The sequence below is a fragment of the Vigna radiata genome, chromosome 5, assembly GCF_000741045.1.
Source record: "Vigna radiata var. radiata cultivar VC1973A chromosome 5, Vradiata_ver6, whole genome shotgun sequence".
NCBI lineage: Eukaryota > Viridiplantae > Streptophyta > Magnoliopsida > Fabales > Fabaceae > Vigna > Vigna radiata.
In genome coordinates, this window is record NC_028355.1 from 17609531 (window position 1) to 17628830 (window position 19300).

The 19300-nt window shown below is 32.4% G+C and overlaps 1 protein-coding gene across 3 annotated transcripts; it reads right to left on the reverse strand.

Annotated features, from left to right (window-relative positions):
* Positions 1 to 9139: 9139 nt before the first annotated feature.
* Positions 9140 to 17480, reverse strand: LOC106762558 (COP9 signalosome complex subunit 5a). 3 transcript variants are annotated; one of them, XM_014646536.2, is made up of 6 exons: positions 16941 to 17480; positions 16589 to 16870; positions 16350 to 16497; positions 16079 to 16161; positions 9565 to 9642; positions 9140 to 9483 (listed from the first exon to the last, which is right to left on the reverse strand). In XM_014646536.2, exons 1-6 carry the CDS (start codon positions 17367 to 17369, stop codon positions 9394 to 9396), a joined length of 1110 nt encoding a protein of 369 aa, XP_014502022.1. In that variant the 5' UTR covers positions 17370 to 17480; the 3' UTR covers positions 9140 to 9393. The 3 variants fall into 3 exon arrangements, with proteins under 3 accessions (XP_014502022.1, XP_022636530.1, XP_022636529.1); XM_022780809.1 differs by lacking the exons at positions 9140 to 9483; positions 9565 to 9642 and adding an exon at positions 14434 to 14612; XM_022780808.1 differs by lacking the exons at positions 9140 to 9483; positions 9565 to 9642 and adding an exon at positions 15132 to 15613.
* Between the last annotated feature and the right edge of the window lie 1820 nt (positions 17481 to 19300).

The window sequence follows — 19300 nt, forward strand, 5'->3', positions numbered from 1 at the left end:
AACTTGAGGACCGAACTGAGATTTTCACACAAGTATTAGGACCAAGGAAGGGTTTAAGCCTAATATATAACAACTATTTTTTTATAACGTATACGTGACAGTTTGTGATTGGTCCGTTTCAAATATTTTTTTAGAATAAATTCAAACAAATCAATAAAATGGTGACACATGTTCCGTTGTTAAAAAATTGTTAAAAAAGAGTTGTTATTATTATCCTAATATATATAATAAAATTTTGATAGAATAGGTTTTAACAACGATAGTTTGATACCATATTAAGAAGTGAACTTTAAGTCTAACTTAATTTTAGAAAACCGGTTTATAAAATGAGATTTGCACCACTTATATACTATGAATTGAACTTATCTCTAATGGATGTCGACTTTCAACCTATAAACTAATTTTATAAAATTTTGCTTTGTTTATTTATTTCTCACAACTCAAATAATATACATGCTAATTTGTATTTTTTTTTATTTTTATAATTTATTGAATTGGCATTCTAATTTTGTTCGAAAATATACTGACAATATTATATGATTGTATTTTTAACTTGTGTCTTTGTGTATATATATCCTTCTTACGTACAGGTTTTAATTTGTTATCTAATAAATTATGTTTATATTTACAGAAAATTTTAGATTAGGAGATGTACTTAAAAAATCCCTCTTTACTAATATTTAGCAATAACATCAAAACTTAGTTTTTCTCTGAAAAAAGTAATTTTACCTTGTTTTTTTTTAATAATTACAAGCATGTTACACAAAACCTTTTAGAGGAAATAATAATTACGATATACATATACACAACCTACTATTTTTTTTGGAACTCACATTCTCAATATTGTTTTTGTTCTTAATCTTTATCTGAATATTTATTTATTTTTCAAAAATGACTTTTTTTTTTCATGAAATTTTAGAATCATGAGCAACATTTTTAATACAATTTTTTCTTCAACATGATAGAATCTTTGTGACTTATATATACTATGTGGGTTTAGCAAGACATGGAATCTTTGAACAGGAAATAATTCTTTCAAATTCAAAATTATCCATCTTGAAAATGGGAGTTACTTATATTTATCAATAACTTGCACACTTAATCCATTTACTAATTTGCATAATTCTATATTTAAACCATTAAGTCAAATGCAATTGTCTTGATTATCTAACATGTGGAAATTTAATTAAATGAACATTTATAAATTAATATGCAATCACGATTCACGAAAAAATTATGATGAAGTTGATTAATAAAGTATAATCTTTAAATTTTATGAAAAATGTGGTAAAATTAATTACTATTAATTAATAGGTAGACATTTGAAATTTAATACATGTGCATAAAAATTTATTGAACGAATTAATTAAGTTTGTCCACACTTGTTCCTTAATAATTGTCTCTATCTATGATGTTTTTATAACTTATTAGAGGTATTCTTTTAAAATCTTGAGAAAAGGAAATCAATTGTTTTTTTTTTCTTTTAAAAACTATATAAAATTTTAAATATATTCTTAATTAAAAATTTACAAGAATAAAAGAAGAAATTATTCTATTTTAAAAGAAAAGACATTAAGTAAATCAATATGAAATATTCATTTTAGTTTACCTCAAAATATATATGACTTTTCCTGTGCTTAAGGATTCAAAGAGTAAATTACTAAAGCAAAGGAAAGTTATGTGTATTTTATGATAATAGTGACAATTAAGATATAATTAAATTCTGATGCATTCACCTTAATTCTACTATTAGGACTAATCACGTTATTGTTTCAAAATCTAAGTTTTAAAACCGATTCTGATCTGTTGGGGAGCAAACAATGTACACAACATAAAAGACCTTATATATAGTTTAAGATACCATTTTCTTTTCTTTACAAAAACTATGTAAAAATCAGAACTCTAAAAATTGTAAAGTTAAAATTATTATTTTGTATAATTTATGTGATAAAAATTGCAAATTTTTAAAAACATAAAACTATCTTATGAATTCAAGAAAATGGTTAAAATTGTACTAATAATACTGAAATCAATTATTTGCTCTTATAATATATTTTTTGTTTTCCTTCGTATTATTCTATGTGAGGTTTGGTAAATACTTACTCTTATATAATTTTATTTTGTAAGCAAGATGACAGGAATTTCATATTTAATTTTGTTTAATATAAGACTTATTCTCACTCATAAATTTTAATAAAAAATCATTTTTTAGGAAAATACTATTCAAAGACCAAAAATTACTATTGGAAGAATAATTTTTTTCATGATTTTTTAAATTATTAAAAAATAAAATAAAACTGAGAAATTGAAGATTTATTGAAATCTAAGATGATGAAAATTTAAAAAAAATATATATATAAAAAAAGGCATATATGTGCACATAGTAAACAACAGCAGCAAAGTGCAACCCTCAATCCAATTATCCATTTGGTATATACCCAATATTGGGAGAGATTAAACACTAAATAGGGGAAATTGGACACAAAATAACACATTATTACATAATATGATTAACACTATTTTTAAAATTGTAAATTTATTAATTTTATGATATAATTTTCAAATTTATTGTTTTTATTAGACATGATACTTGTTCTTAAATTTGATGTATATGAAATTATGTAATTATGAATATTAATTAGTTGCTTAAACCAACATTCTAAACCGAACTTTGTTTTTTTCTTGTACTAATATTGAAGAAGATAACAACTTTATTCCTATGGTTTTAAATTTATATAAAAAGAAAGAGGAATGAGTTTGGTTAATGGAATATATAAACAAAATTAGGATGATTGTCTTTTATTTGAAGAAGAAAAATGAAAAGTGTGACACCCGGGCACTGACGAGGGCGGGAAGTGATCGCCGGTGCAAGAAGTATGGTGCAGGGGACACGGACAAGGAGCGGCTCCTGGCAGGCTTCGAGTGGAAGGGGCACATGGACGAATCGAACATACACCAGAATGAGAGGGATCTCGAGACTGCATAGGTATGGGACTATACAGTTGAAGGATAACTTAAAGAAATTGATTTGACTACTCATATCAACAAATGCATTTGCTTTTCGGTAGCCTAACCCATAAGAACTTCATGGTTAAGCGTGCTTAGCCTGGATTAATTTGGGATGGGAGACCTTCTGGGAAGTTTTCTCGGAAAGTGTGTGAGTGAGGACAAAGCACACTGGAAAGCCTCGTGTTGATGTGTGGGGGCAGTCAGCAGTCCCTGTAAGTTGCCGGGGCGTTACAAATGGTATCAGAGCCTAGCCTCTCCCAGTACGGTGTGGTTCGAGGCTTTTTGGTAGCCTAACCCATAAGAACTCCATGGTTAAGCGTGCTTAGCTTGGAGTAATTTGGGATGGATGACGTTCTGGGAAGTTTTCTCGGAAAGTGTGTGAGTGAAGACAAAACACACTGGAAAGCCTCGTGTTGATGTGTGGGGGCAATCAGTAGTCCCTGTAAGTTGCCGGGACATTACAAAAAGCATAATTACATTTGGAAAATAATGATAAGAAAAGGTTAATGGGACACATTAAGAACTAATTTTAGAAAACCTAATTTTTGTTAAATAAAATCTTTTTTTACCTTTCTTATTTTTGTTTTCATAATCAACTTTATAATTTATATCATCTTCAATTATACTAAAAAAAAGTAACAATAAGGGGGAAAACGTACGAATTTAATTATTTTATCCTCTTTCTTTATATTTAATAGTTATAATTTTTTTTATCGGATCTTCAAACGAAAATAGATATTTACGATTTCAAATATTAATTAAGTAATATTTTATTAAAAAATATAAAAACAATAATTTTATCAACTGTTCAATATTAAAAGGATAGATGTTTTCTGTTTTTTCTGATGTCCAATATTAAAAAACAATTAGATAAAGGTAAATATAAAAAATAATAATCAAATGAGAACCTTAAAAATAAATTACAAGCTAAAAATAAAATTAAAGTTAATATAGTTGTTTAGATTATCTAATAAATTATAGATGTTTTAATATTTTAAAATGAAAACAGCAGCATAATGACTATATAGATAGTCACTTCTTTTCCCATGTTCAAACTAAAAAAAATTATATTACCCGTACATATATATATATATATATATATATATATATATATATATATATATATATATATATATATATATATATATATATATATAGTCAATGTGAATTTTTTTCATCAAAATCGGTTCATTTGTCATCCATAACTTAAAATTATGGTGAACAATAATTAATAAAAATTAAAATATTTGTATAACTATGTTTCTGTAAATTTTTATTATAAATTTTAATTTTCTTTATAATTATTTTTCATTATAATAATAAATATATTTATTTTTTGATTGAATTGATTGTTCTTAACAAGTGTTTGTATTTGTATTTCTATGAGTATAGTATAACATTGTTTATTCTTTATTTCTTTTTAAAAAAATGTAAATATATACAATTGTATTGGCTGTTTTGAATGTGTTTTGAGATGATAGAGGTTGAGTAATATGTTTTATATTTACATCGATGATAAAATGAATGACTATGATGATATATATTGAAATGTCATATAGTCTAATTTGTTTTTCTTATTGCTGAAAATCCATTAAAAAATGAGATATAATGACTTTACTACTAGTCATATGCAAATTAATATATCAGACAGTTATAAATTGAAATAAGTTCGTATCATGAATTTAATGAAAAGATACAATGAATTATCTTAATTTCATTAAGTTGTGGATGATATATGTTAGTAGGTTTTCGTTGCATATGTAATGAACATTTTCTAACGGATTGTCACATTCTTAGAAATTTAAATTCAAAATATTTAGTTTATTTTACAAGTAAATTTTATTTATTTATTTATAGTTAAGATACATAAATAATGTTTTTTAACTGATTATTTGAAGAGGAATAATCCTTTTATTTAAGACATGAGAACTATGATTTTAACATAAGTTTTATCAACACCACATTACACACATAACTTTATATTTCAAGTACTATATTATGTTTTGTACCGGGGAGGACGTCCGGACATTCCCAAAGGACGTCCGGCCATAAATATTTCGGATAACACTCAGATTTCAATGACGACATTCCCTGAGAAGCACGTCCGTTATGACTGGACGACTTCACGAAAAGATGATTGGTTACTAGTCGATAGTCATCAATGGATGGCCAGATCATTATCAGAACATCAACAATAAGCTAAATAGGATTAGAGATACTTGGGCCGATATTGGGCCATGATTAAGGAAAGTTAATTGTCGGCCTACCACAAAAACTATAAATAGAGGTCAAAGGTAACAGTAGGTGGTGACATTTATTGAGCATTTATTCAGTTCGATAACTTTCTCTTTCTATCTCTACAAGTGGAATTGAGAACTGACTTGAGCGTCAGAGTGCTTTTAACATGTACCCGGCCGGTCAAGACCAATAGGAGCAAGAGGAGATCAAGGACGGACGGAGGAAGTGTGATCAAGTTGAATAATTGTAGAGGGAGATCCCAATCATCCGAAACATGTTTCATTTCTCGATCTGTGTAACTTCTAACAATCTGACAATGTGTGACTTTGTTCTTTTACTTAAAATCTACTTCCAATCGAAAAGCTATGTTTCGTAGTTTTCATAACTCAGATTAAACATTTCCACATGTAAAAAGCATAATTAAATTATAAATCAAACCATAATAAGAAATTTTAGTTGACCATTATGAGATTAATTATCTTTGGAGTGTTAATGATGATCCTTCCATAAATCATTTCTTGCCCGAAATAAAGAACTTTCAAAACTGTGAATAGGAAGCTTTCACCATGCACTTTATTCCTTCTTTCTTTCCTCTATACTCCATGGAATATAATATGCATTTATGCTTCAAAAGATGAAAAAAAATGTGAATCTGGCATATTATAATATGCATGGTTTGTAAAAAACAAACTGCATATGAAAATAATATTATTCAAACAATCAAACTTACATTTAATTTATTTAAAATAGGCTTAATACCTCCCTTGGTCCTCGTATTTGTGTGAAAATCTCAGTTCGGTCCTCAAGTTTTGAACTGTCTCAATCGGGTCATAATTATTGTAAAAATGCACACATTTTACCCCAACCGATAACTGATCTCAAACGGCGGACGTGGTATGCTGACGTGTTGGCTTAATCCCTTCTTGGTCCTTGTATTTGTGTGAAAATCTCAGTTCGATCCTCAAGTTTTGAACTGTCTCAATTGGGTCATGATTTTTGTAAAAATGCACACATTTTACCCCAATCGTTAACTGATCTCAAACGGCGTTAAGTTTAGCTGACGTGGTAGCCAGAGGACATGCTGACGTGTATTATTTAATTATATGAATTATTTTTTAAAATAAGCAGTGTTTCACGTGGCACAGTGAGATTAGTTAGCGATTGGGGTAAAATGTGTGCATTTTTACAAAAATTATGACCCAATTGAGACAGTTCAAAACTTGAGGACCGAACTGAGATTTTCACACAAATACGAGGACCAAGAAGGGATTAAGCCAACACGTCAGCATATCACATCAGCTAAATTTAACGCCGTTTGAGATCAGTTAATGGTTGGGGTAAAATGTGTGCATTTTTACAATAATTATGACCCAATTGAGACAGTTCAAAACTTGAGGATCGAACTGAGATTTTCACATAAATACGAGGAGTAAGGGAGGTATTAAGCCTTTAAAATAATATAGTTTAGTGGAAAGTGGTCCTGAGAAGGTTCTTTTTGACCTACCAAGTTAAATAGAAGATGGACACGGGTTGAGTATAAAGTTGAATAAAGAAAAGGGCTGGGAAAGAAAGGCAGAAATAAGAGATGCCATTAGAATAATTATTATTGGTGAAAAAGGTTGAATAAGGTGTAGTTGTGCTAAAATCTGATTGGCACACTAACCAAAGATTCTCAAGAACAGCCTTACACAAGGGCATCATCCATCATAAAGGGCATAAAGGGCATAAAGATATGATATGGATTGCCTCTCAAAATTCCTCTTGGCTCCCACCAATCATTCTCAAGGACATTTGCTTTTTCTATGCTTCTGCCATTGTAAAATCACCACATTTTTTCTTTCATTCTCACACACCTTTTTAATTATTTCTAGATTTAATCACATTGTTTCATAGTTTAAATTTGGATTACCATAATTAGAATCTGAAAGATTAAGATTCTACAATGCTAATAGCATATGACAGAACTGAACTTATATCATAATTACAATACCATTCTTATCAAGTTATAACTACTACTTACCTAATCAGAAGGTATGAGTTTTTTAAAGGATTATCAAGAACCCAAAATGTTAAAATATTAAATTGATGATTTTCTTTTTGCGATAACTTAGAATATTTTTCTGGTTATACGAATTTGATGGGATTGGGGAAATTACTCTGAACCAACCATTTTTAAAGTAGTATTCTCTTCTCTTGGTGTCCCCCACCCTTATGCTATAGCTAGGGTGTTATATATTAGTATCTTCATAATTCATTTATTCCAGACTTTTTGGCTCCAAATATGAAGTTGCAAAAAACCAAGACAACAAAGTTAGTCACTTTATACGAGGAGATGAAAAAGCTTTAAGGAAATTTTGCATACATATTTTAACAACATATACGAGTGAACATGTATAAAGTTTTGTAAGATGTTTTTTTATTTTTGTGTGTGATGTGAAGAGATGATAGGAATATGATATGATATTTGATGGTGGAAGTTAGGTTTGTGAGGAGAAGAGTGGAGAAGGCAAAAGAGAAGAAGAAAAGGGATTGGCACGAGACAAATGTAAAATTTGGGAAAGTGGAAAGTATTTGATGGATTGTGAAAGTTGGTTATGGAAATAGCTAGGCCTCCATGATACATTATAGAAAGAGAAAAGAGAGTCCGTGGAGATGGGTTAAGTTCCATGTGAAATTGTCACATGTAAAGAGAAGGGCCATTTACCTTGTGAATGAAGACGTCCCTTTTTTCTGTTATCCCCTCAGAATCTTATCGAATGCATGATGGTTTGACAGATTTTAGAGATCATCTACCAAAAGGGTAGATTTTTATTTGTGTGACTTGCACAATTATATAGTTGAGAGTTTATAGTAATAGTACCTAATGCTCATATTATGTTAAGATTCAGACGTAAGTTTGACAAGGTTGAAATCATAAAATAAAAGAAGAGTTGGAAGTTGGAAGAAGGACAAAGAGTACGTCTTCATTGAGGCCTCTCTTATTGGGTATCTAAATGATTATAATGTGAATTACCGTACGTAAGAAAAGGACTTGCAGAATTATGGCCCTTTATGCGTATTCATGTGCAGAAACACAGTGAATTGGTATTTGGTCTTCAACCTACTTTTTCTCACAGCCTTCCATTTTGTATCAACCGCTCATTCTCACATGATATGATGCGTATCCAAATTCACCACTGCTGTCTACTAGTTTCAACCATCCCAACTGGATCAAATCATTACGCCAAATCTAGGTTTTACTTATTCTGTTATTATTGTGCCATTGTAGGACGTTTGCCGCACATTTTTCTTTAATTTTTTACAATATGATCGTCAAGGTTATCCTTCTGTTTCAAAAACAGTTTTTTCTATTTGAAGTTAGGTTGTGTCTGAGCTTCGAAGGAAGTAAACTGAGGCAGTTGAACAGTATGTATAAATGGTTGTACAAGTTTTTACTTTTACTTTCTCCGTACCACTCCATTACAATCATGCTGACTCCACTTAAACCCTACGTAAATTAAATCAATGAGATTCATCTAATAAGAAAGAAAATAAGATATTTCTAGACATTTCTCTGGCGTAGGTTTTTCATGTTGTGTCATGATAATTGACAGCTGAATCATGTTACTGCCCTTTCATTGCGACAATTCCCATCTGCTCAACAGTACTATTAATGAATTTTTTCTTTTATAAAAATTTCATTGTTTAATAGAAGTTCCTAAGAAAACCTTTGGAATCCCATAACCAAGTTTTATACTAATTACTACTCTACTTTGTAATTTCCAACTATTTTATATAAACAATTATGAATTCAGTAACATCTATTTGTGGTAAAAACATAGACTGCATCAATCACAACCCGCAGAATTCGGTCCGTACGATAAAGGGCGAGAAAAATAACTTTGGCTGCAAGTAGGAGTAAAAGGGCATAAAAAGGTATTTGTTAACTGTATTCGACAACGGTTGTTTGTGTTAGGTGAGTTCCAGTGCATGGTTAACAAATATACTAGTGCAATAAAACGAGAATATGCAGAGCACGAGGGTAAAAAGGCAAAATACTAGGCTAGACTGACTGTTATGTGGAGTATAAGAGGTGACCGATAATGAGGGCAAAACCAAAAAAAAAAAAGGAAAGAAAGAATATATAAATGTCTAGGAGAGCCAGAATCAGCTTTCAATCATTGGTTCAGGACCAGATGGTTCTGTGCTACTTCTATTTGCTTGATGGACGGAGTTAAACAAAATGTCCTTGATGACCTACACAGAAGAAATTTATCATTATATTTCAGCAGCCAAGCAAAGAATGATTTAATGAAGGGGAGGGGGAAAGCAAGTTACCTGTGACATCAAACCATGCACCTGCTCCACAGTTATTTTAGCACTGTCACGAGTAATTTTAGCAAGAGGAGATTCTTCCTGCAAATTATGGAAATGTCGGTGTCAGGTATGCAAGGAGAGAAAATTTGTGGGAGAGCGTAAAGACCGTTAACATCAGCATCGAGTGGTATTCATATGATCTTAAACAAAGTTGATACAGAGCAGCTTTAAATTATCAGCAGTCAAAGACCTACTAAAAATTTGCATTTATTGGTTTCAATTTTCTCGTCAATAAAGTTATTAAAAAGGTATACATTAAAATATTCAACAAGAATCATTTAGGAATTTATAATTAGCTATTGCAATTTTTCCCAGACTTTCGCTTGTGAAAACTGCTACCTTTTTTCAGTATAAAAGAAAAAAACTCTCTGAACAATGGGATTCAGTAAACGGAGAATAGTTTAGCGCTTCACTTTTTGGCAGGAAGAATTGTCATATAAGTAACAGTTGGCCACACCACTGCAGCACATATTATATATAGTTTTGGCAGTATGAATATAATCAATGGTCATATCCATCATCATGACCAAGAGGGTAATAATATATACAGAAATTTTACACAGTTGCACGAGAATTGCTCCAACACAGGAATAACTTCCCACCATGGAAATGTGGAAATAATATGTATGTAGCCCAATGATATATCATGTAAATAATCAAACATCACATAGTATTTTCCACTTAGTGCATGTTGTATGTGGGCACAAGCCCACACATATTTGTCGAGGTTAGTGATAACAGAACAGTAAATTGGCCCAACTAAATCTATGCCATGGAGAATCCGATATTAAAAATTAAGCAAGCACAACATCAGCAGTCTTCAGCAAAACCTAATCAGGCACCATTTTTAGTCTAGTATTCCAGTAATCCCAACATTTAATTCTTTTACAAATGACTTGCCCAAACAGAAACAGGGTCACAGTGGGGACAATTGACAACCCCAGTCGGTAATGCATTTTCAATATTTGCAATGATTTTTTGTTGTTGTAAAACATCACATTTAAAGGGAAAAGTAAGGACTAAAATAAGACCGATTTTGATTCTGTTTTCTTTAGTTTTGGAGTATGGGAAGGAAAATTGACAAAGGAGTGATATAGGTTAATGGGGTTGAAGATTCCTCTTGCAAACAAAAAGTGAAAAATACAACGAAATGATAATATAAAGATGCCAAAGCAGAAGTAAGTCCACAAGTTCAACCATCCAACATCTAGGTCATGATTAATTGTTGTAATAAACTTGATTGATGAAAGACGGTATCAAATAACTTTAACAGCTAAGTGGGGCAATGTCTAACAGACAGTCATTCATGAATAAAGTAAACTAATTACAAGTATGACACTTCCAAATCCCTTAAAAAGAATAAACCGACAGATTCATGATTATTTTAGTAGATGGTAATGAATTAAAATGAATTAGGATGTTCTATATCATTGGTATCTAAATTCTCAACCAGTTATGCTAAGTATGAAGGATCCAATAAAGCTATATCAATTTTAACACTGACATAGTTCATAATTCTTGTCAATTATATATTTTTTTTTTCAACGAAAAAAAAGAGATGTGAATACGGGAACTACTACCACCATTTAGGACTTTTTTGTTTTAAAATTTAAGCAAAATTAATTTGAATTGTTGAACATAATTAGGACATGTGTCCACCATAATATATTTATATTGGAAGCTTTTTAAAAGGAAAGAGTTAGAATAAATTCTCCAACACCAAAGCTGGCAGGGCAATTAATCATTTATGCAAAGCTAATAAGACCCAAAATAATAAAAAGTGAAAAAGGATGTAAGGTAAGAAACACTCTTGCAGACATGAACATCTTGATGCTGACATAGCACTTGAGCTACAAAACGTGTGAGAAAATCCATCCATGACATGTATGACTTTAATACTAAAATGAAATTTGGCATGAAACCACAACCAAGGTAGACAAAATTGCTTTCTGGAGCATGAGATCAAATGTGCCTACAGCCTAGTCCCTCCTACCTCTCCAATCTTAAGTCACCTCAAGGTCTTAACTTTTATGGATCACATCGGATTACCATTGCAGATCAACTCAAGTAAGACTGCTGTTTCTCACAAGTGTGGGAGCAGTTGTTGTTGCAGCCCTCAACACTCCTCATTGCGATGCTGCTTGTGGTCTCGGCACACCTCGTGGTGCCTCTCACAGCAACTACCCTTCCCTATTTCTAGGTTATTTTCTTGGGTTGGGTTGCATGACCTGATTTTATGGCCCAGAATTTAAGCGATTTTATCCTTCAAAGCCCAATTACTTAACCCAGCTCACCCCATTGACTAAAAACCATCAAGTAACCCCACACAAATCAATGCCTAAAAACTGCTTAGTCATGACTGCCTCTCTTCTATAAATAAAAAATGTTGCGCATACTGCTCTCCATTGGCCAAAATATGCTGCCAATGCTACTCTCCCTTTACCAAAAAACAAAGAATTTTGCTCTCCCTTTGGCTATTTAATATCCCTTCTACTCACTCCCATTCCATTCCATCTTTCTCCCTCTTTTTTTATTACCAGTGAACTGCAGCATACCACTCTTCCTTTACAATGAACCAAATTGCATCTCAGCAAATTATTACTCATCCTTGTCAGATATTTTTCCCCAATCATTGAACGGACTTCAAGCACCTCTGTACCCATGGCTCCAAAAAATGATCCGAAAAATAGGAATGATACAGCTTGGAAGCATAGTAATTCAGTTGGTGGGGATACTAGGAAACCTCAATTCAAATACTTTTAGAAGGTAATAAAAACAAGAGTTTATCAGTTGAAGCATCACTTGGCTGGTACTCTTTCAAGGATATTGTAGCATGCAAGGGTGTTATAGATGAAGCCAAGAAGGAGTTGTGAAGTTGTTGGTTTGCAACAAAATTTGTTCAAGAAACCAAGCCTTAATAAAGAGGGGGAAAGTGCAGACGCTGGTGAGAAAAGAAAAAACAACAAAACATTTGATGCTGACAGTCCTAGAAATAATTTTAAGTAGCTAGCACAGCAGCCACCGCCAACACCGTGTTTGAGGTGTGAGAGAGGAAGCATGTAAAGAAATTGCTAGGTTTGTCTACAACAATGATATACCTTTCAATGTGCCAAAGAGTGAACAATTTCGTGCTATGTTTGATTTGGCTCTAAGGCATGGCCTTGGATTTATACCTCCTCCCTATCATGAGATTAGAGTCCAATATTTGAAAGTAAAAAATACAGCACTTTCTTTACAAGCACAAAAGGGATGAACAGAAGAAAACAAAATGCATGATTATAATTGATGGCTGGGATGATAAGAAAAGAAGGACAATGATAAACTTCCTAGTGAACAGGCCAAAGGGTATTGTGTTCCTTCCTAAGGTCCATAGATACAATGCTATATCCAAAACAAATGAAAAAGTCTAAGATGATGGATACCATTGTTGGAGAGGAAGGGGAAGACATTGTTGTTCAGGTTGTGAAAGATAATGCAGCGAATTACAGAGTTGCTGGTCAAATGTAGATGACAAAGAGTAAAAGCCGATTTTTGGAAACCCTGTGCTACATTTTGGATCGACTTGCTGCTAGAGGATTGTGAGAAGATCCCAATTCATGAAGAGACAATTCCAAGAAGGTAAAAAGATTGTGACATTTATCTATTCAAGAAGTTCTCTAATTTCTCTACCGCTACATTTCATGAAAGGAAGAGACTAGGTGAGGATGGGTATTACTCGCTTTGCCACTTCTTAGTTGACATTAGGGTTCCGTCATGACAAGGAGAGAGCTTTAATTAGAATGTTATTAGTAGTGAATGCAAGTCTAGTAGGTTTGCAAAAACAAAGGATGAAAAAACGGTTGAGGATGTAGTTTTGGATAAGGATTTTTGGAAGAATATCATAACTTGTTTGAAGGGTGCGTTGCCTCTATTTGATGTGCTTCAATTGGTTGATTAAGATGAAAATCAGGTCATGGTATTCATTTGTGAAGCCATGTACCAAGCTAAGTAGAAGATACATAAGGCTTTCGTTATTGTCTAAAAAACGTATCCAATCTAACTGTCTAATATTTATTTATCAAGTTAGTGATTTTGAAACTGAAACAGAAAAATAACTCAATGTAATATATTTTGGTTAGTTATTTGCCTTTGTGGAACATCATTGATGAAAGGTGGGACAAGTAACTTCATAGGCCTTTGCATGTTGCAAGTTATTTCCTTAACCCGAAAATGCATTATAGTTCCAATTTAAAGCTGGTTTGGAAGTGAAACTAAACAAGGTCCAATGGGACATCTAACAAGCAAGGATGGTGTAGGATGAGGATGAAATAACTTCGATTGATGTTCAAACTGACAATTTTTGGTTGTTCCTTATCTTCTAGGCCAATTAACTTAAAGACTCCAAAAGATTGGTGGAAGTCTTAAGGTGATGAGCATCCAAAACTCCAAAAATTTGTCATTCATGTAATGAGTTCAATATGTAGCTTCTCCATATGTGAGCTTAACTGAAGTTCCTTTGAGATGATAAATTAATATTAAAGAAGATATATCTATGGCAGTTGAATCGTGAATCATATCTTGTATCGGAGAGCTTAATTATCGTGTCGTGAATAGTATGATTCATAAACATTGAGAGTCACATTTTTTGATTTTTTTGGGTGAACTGACAGTATCAAGAGTCGCTTTTTTTTGGGTGCAGTAGTAGCTTTACTGGAAGTTACCATGTACTATCTGGGTTTTAAAATGTTTTAAATAAATGGGCTAAAATTTAGGTTAAAAACAAGCACAATTCCAACCCACTTAAAACCCTAGGGTTTTCTCTCTTTACTCACATATGCACGTGAGTCTAGCTTTGAGGCTGTGCCACTGCCAGGTACGTTGATGTAGTGAGAGTTGCCTCTGCAAGTGGCGCTGCGCATTTGTGCCACGAGTTTCCGCCAAAAGAGACCTCTCTATCACGAGGTTTCTTCTCCTCCACCGTTGGAAGGGATTGCTCGTGAGGCAGCAAGAGGGACCACGACAAGAGGAGCCAGCACAAGAGCAAAAACGGGAGGAAAAACGATTCTTTAAGCCATTCATACGTGGAGGTGAAGAATTGCATCATATTGTACAATTTGTATAGTAAATCATATGATACTACCATGGATATATCATATAATAGAATTACCAATCTACTACTTGCTTATCACATTTGCCTTTGCATTTGTTTATGTCCATCCACATAAAGAAGAAATAGGCTAAAGCAAAGCATAATGAATGATGTTTTCATTATGGCTAATTCAAAATTAGCTAAGAAGCAAACAAGAAAACCAGTTCAAATTAATATTGTTGATTGTTTATCTAATGACGAGTGACTTATAGAAGATTAGCATGAGCAGAATGAAGCATCAGGTTTGGATGCAGACAACTTAGATTTGGATGAAAACTTGGATCCAGTCCAAGTTGAGGAGAATGAAATTCTACATCCTCATGATTTACACATTACTGATTTGAATGGAGGAGATTGAAATGGAAATGATGGCCTTAAAGGTCTTCAGAGATTATGCTTTTAGCTTACAGGGTTATTTGCTTTAGATAAATAATTTCGTAACTAAGATAGAATTCCTATTTCGAAATAGGATGGAGCTATTGCTTTTCTATTTTGTAACTAGTAAGGAGTTACTGGTATGTAACAAGAATGTGGTGTTTACAACTGTTAATTTACTATTTTATATGTTTATTATACTTTTTGTTGGCCATTTTGAACTGAAGTTCAATTATTAGTTTCGAGTGAGACATAATAATTTTGTGTGTGCATATATGAATTCCACAAATTTAGTAATATCTTGCTATCCTTGTTACAATATACCGATTTACAATCCATACTTTCTTTTATAATCTCGGGTGAAATCTCAATTTTGACTACCTAGCAAACAACTCTTCTCTTGAATGTATACAGGTGCCAAAATGGACAGTCCAACCAAACCCCACCAGGCCAATGAGTCAAAAATGGGTCAGCCCCGGACTCAGCAAAGCTGTATGTTGGGCAATTCTGTATGTTAATCATTTCAGTAAGTGCCAACACATAATTACGATCTTATAGGAAAACTATTTGGAAATAGGGACCTAATTTTGTGACATGGCAATGTGGCATCGTTGGTGAATGAAATTGGAAGCAGTTTAGAATCTCATTAGCAAAAATATTATAGTTAGTGTGGTTAATTATCCAGTATTTGTCTCAAATTTTCTTCCCTATGGTTTAAAGACTGATAAATGAAAAAGTATGTTGTGGTACACTATATTCTAACAGCTAACCGTTAGAAACAAGCTTAAAATTTCAACAAGTAGACTCATATCAAAATTTGCATACAGCATGAATTAGATGGGAGATAATCACCCAGAAAGAATTTCATCATCAAAAAGAGACTGTTATGAAAATTTTCAATGATCAAAATGAAACCTCAATACAATGATACAGAACTTCTAATAAATGGATAAAAATTTTGTAACTACTCACCTCTTTCTTTCTAGGTGTCGGTGCTATTAGTGGCCCAAAGCGTGAGTGTGCCAACTGATTCTCTGCTTGTTCTAGCTTTTCAGCTACAACAGGAATATTCTAACTTAGACACTCATACTTACAAAACATAGCACTATCAAATACACAACATTTTAAAGAGAACTGCAGAACCATTCTAGTCCACAATAAATAAATAAATCAATATACATACATCCATACATACATACACACACATGTATATACATAGTATATACTGCAGCAAAAATAGTACCTAAATCAGAGATTTGTCCAGCAACATAATCTCCATTACCCAACAGAGGAGAAGACGACAATGTATTCACCCAATACTTGTTCCACAGAAGATCCAAGAGATGTGAATCAAGAGATGACTTAAAGTAAGTGATATCCAAGGCATAATACTGCAAAGCACACGAATGAAATTGAACAAAAACTAAAAAGGAAGGGTAATTATAAATAAAAATTGGCCAACAGCAGAAAAAGAAGAGAAACCTGTTTACAGTGGACACCAAAGTCCTCAATCTTATTGAGAGGGATAGTTTGATACTCAGAAATAGGCTCATCCGGAGGCTTATACCCGTCAGGGTAAGTCCTAAAAGCCCCAATCTCAACCTTCCCAGCCGAAACAGTCCTCGTGGGATCAATCACAACCGCCAGAAACGGCTCCTGAAACTGCTGATTCAGCATCTGCGTCGAAACATCGATCCCCGACAGCCAGCACCCATACCCAGGATGAGAGTGATACCATCCCACAACATTTTCCAACCTTCCAGCCTGCCAAAGGAAAACGTTTAATCAAAATAAATTCGAATTAGGGTTAGTGCTAGGGTTTAGGCGAAGGAACCTGTTTGTTTGTCTGGGAATAATCGACCATATACTCGTAAGCATCTGCCTGAGCATTAACGCGCGTTTCCGTGCCTTCAACGGGGAGAGCGAAGGCGTCCATGACGATGATGGCGTCGGCATCGGTCTTTCCCTGCATGAGGCCCATGACCTCGATAGTTCCGCCGGAGCGTGCGTGGACGACCATCTTGAGTAGCGCGAGTGCGGAGATCTTGACGCGCTTGAAGTAGTGAGGGTCATTGGCCCAGGGCTTGTCGCGCTGGAACTCATTCTGCCCGGCCTCGTCGTAGTAGAATATAGAATCGTCGGCGTTGGTGGCGGTTGCGGCGGAGGAGGATGAGGCGGCTCCCGGAGTGTCCATGGGGATGATGTTGTTCTCGAGCTCCCATGTTTTCTGCGCAATCGCCATTGAAGACGACAACCCTTCCATTTCTTTGCCTTGCTTTGGACCAAACCGCTTTTCTTCTCTCTTCACTATCGCACTCTCTTTTGCTCTCACTCTACTCTCCAATTTACGCTCTCATTGGAATTACCATGTATTCCTTTCTTCTTCTTTTTAACATATTATAAGCACTCGATTTTATTATTAAACTTTTAAGGTTTAAATATGTTTTTCCTCCTTCAATTATTGGTTTCTTTTTGTGTTTAGTTCTCTTTAAATTATAGTACAATTTAGTCCTTCAATTTTAGAAAATTATGGTTTTAATCCTTTTTACCAAATTTTTAAATTTTATTTGCTGTTTCAAGCACTCTTTAGTTTAAAAATTTGGTAAAAAGGACTCATACCAGAGTTTTCTAAAGTTGAAGGACTAAATTGTACTATAATTTGAAAGAGGGACTAAACACAAAAATGGCCCATAATTGGGCTAGAAAAACATATTTAACCCAACCTTTAATTAGTTTCTATCCCATTATTAGTTATTTATCCAAATGTTTTCACTATTTTTATAACGTGTAAAATGAATATTATTTTTAAATCGGTTAAACATATCTCCTCTCTTTTAATTTTTTATTAAAATTGTTTTTCGTAATTTAAAAAATATATATTACTTTAATCTCTGCATTATATAAAAAAATATAAAGAATGATGATGTTAAAAGTTTTTTTCTCTTTGAAACTCTTTTTCTATTTTTTTTAAATAGGACGGGACAAAAATAATTAATCTATGTTGTAATATAATTAATTGTCCTATATTATACTAAAAAAACTAATCCATTTGTACTATAATTTAAATATATTATTTTATGTTTCAATTTTTAAAAACTGAACTGAAGAAATTTTCAATTCAGTTAACAATAATTAACTGTATTGTGTTTTTACTACTTTTCTTCAAATTTAACTATAGTTAACTACTATTGTTTTTGCAGTTCAGTTAATTATAGTTTTTTATTACACTTCCATTAGTTGTATTGTACTACTAAAGTTTTGAAAATATCCACCTTATCAAAATTTTTATTTCAAATAAAAAAGATTATTTTACAAAACTTGCAATCAAAACGGTTCAATTTCAAATTATAATCTAAAGTTACTTTATTATTATATAATGTTAAAATCAGATTTTAAAACTAGTGTAGTGTTAAAATTAGTACAATTCAGTTTAAAATCAGTAGTTCAATTAAAATTAGTGTAGTTTACAATTCAGTTAATAGTTCAGTTCAGTTTACACTATAGTTTAGCTTAGTATAATTTACTTCAGTTTGATAAAACAAAAAAAAAAAACAGTTTAGTTTAGTTTGTCGAAAGTATTTTACAGTTTAGTTCAGTTTAAACAAATTAGTAGTACAGTATAGTTCGGTTCCATTTGTCTATCTCTAGATTTAAGTGTGAAACTTTTCCAAGTGATGGTAGCACATATTACGCATTTAGGATGATTTCAATATTTTCACAAAGTAACAAAACAATTGAAAATTTTTGAAACTGGCGAGTAGTAAAGAAAAAGGACAATTATCCTCCGTGATAAAGAAGAACCTTTCTCATCGATGAATCAATGCTAGGAGTCCCTAAACTCATGTTTTTGATATCGATAATTCACTTAAAATATTCCTTAGACTAACATTTTTATGCGGTGATAATTCACAAAAACGTTACTCAACTTATAGGTGGTCACGACAGTGATAATGATAATGGTGGTTATAAGAATTATTATGACAATTGTTACACAAGTTAATAAATATTTATTATCAAGAAGGAAGTGAAAAAAAGTTTTAAAGAGATGACACTAGGAAGAGAAATAAGAGTATGTAGTGGCTGAAACACGAAATAAAGTAGTAGAGGTTGATGGAGCAAATAGAAATAGAATGGAAGAAGACTTGAATGAAAAGATGATAAAGTCAAGGAAAATATTTGTTTTAACATATATAA

Excerpts from the sequence above, each read along its gene's own strand:
- LOC106762558 (XM_014646536.2), bottom strand. The coding sequence starts at position 17,369 with ATGGAAGGGTTGTCGTCTTCAATGGCGATTGCGCAGAAAACATGGGAG. Across the intron at positions 16,498-16,588 it reads TTGGTGTCCACTGTAAACAG|TATTATGCCTTGGATATCAC; the intron begins GTTTCTCTTCTT and ends TGTGCTTTGCAG. Across the intron at positions 16,162-16,349 it reads TGGACAAATCTCTGATTTAG|CTGAAAAGCTAGAACAAGCA; the intron begins GTACTATTTTTG and ends TTCCTGTTGTAG.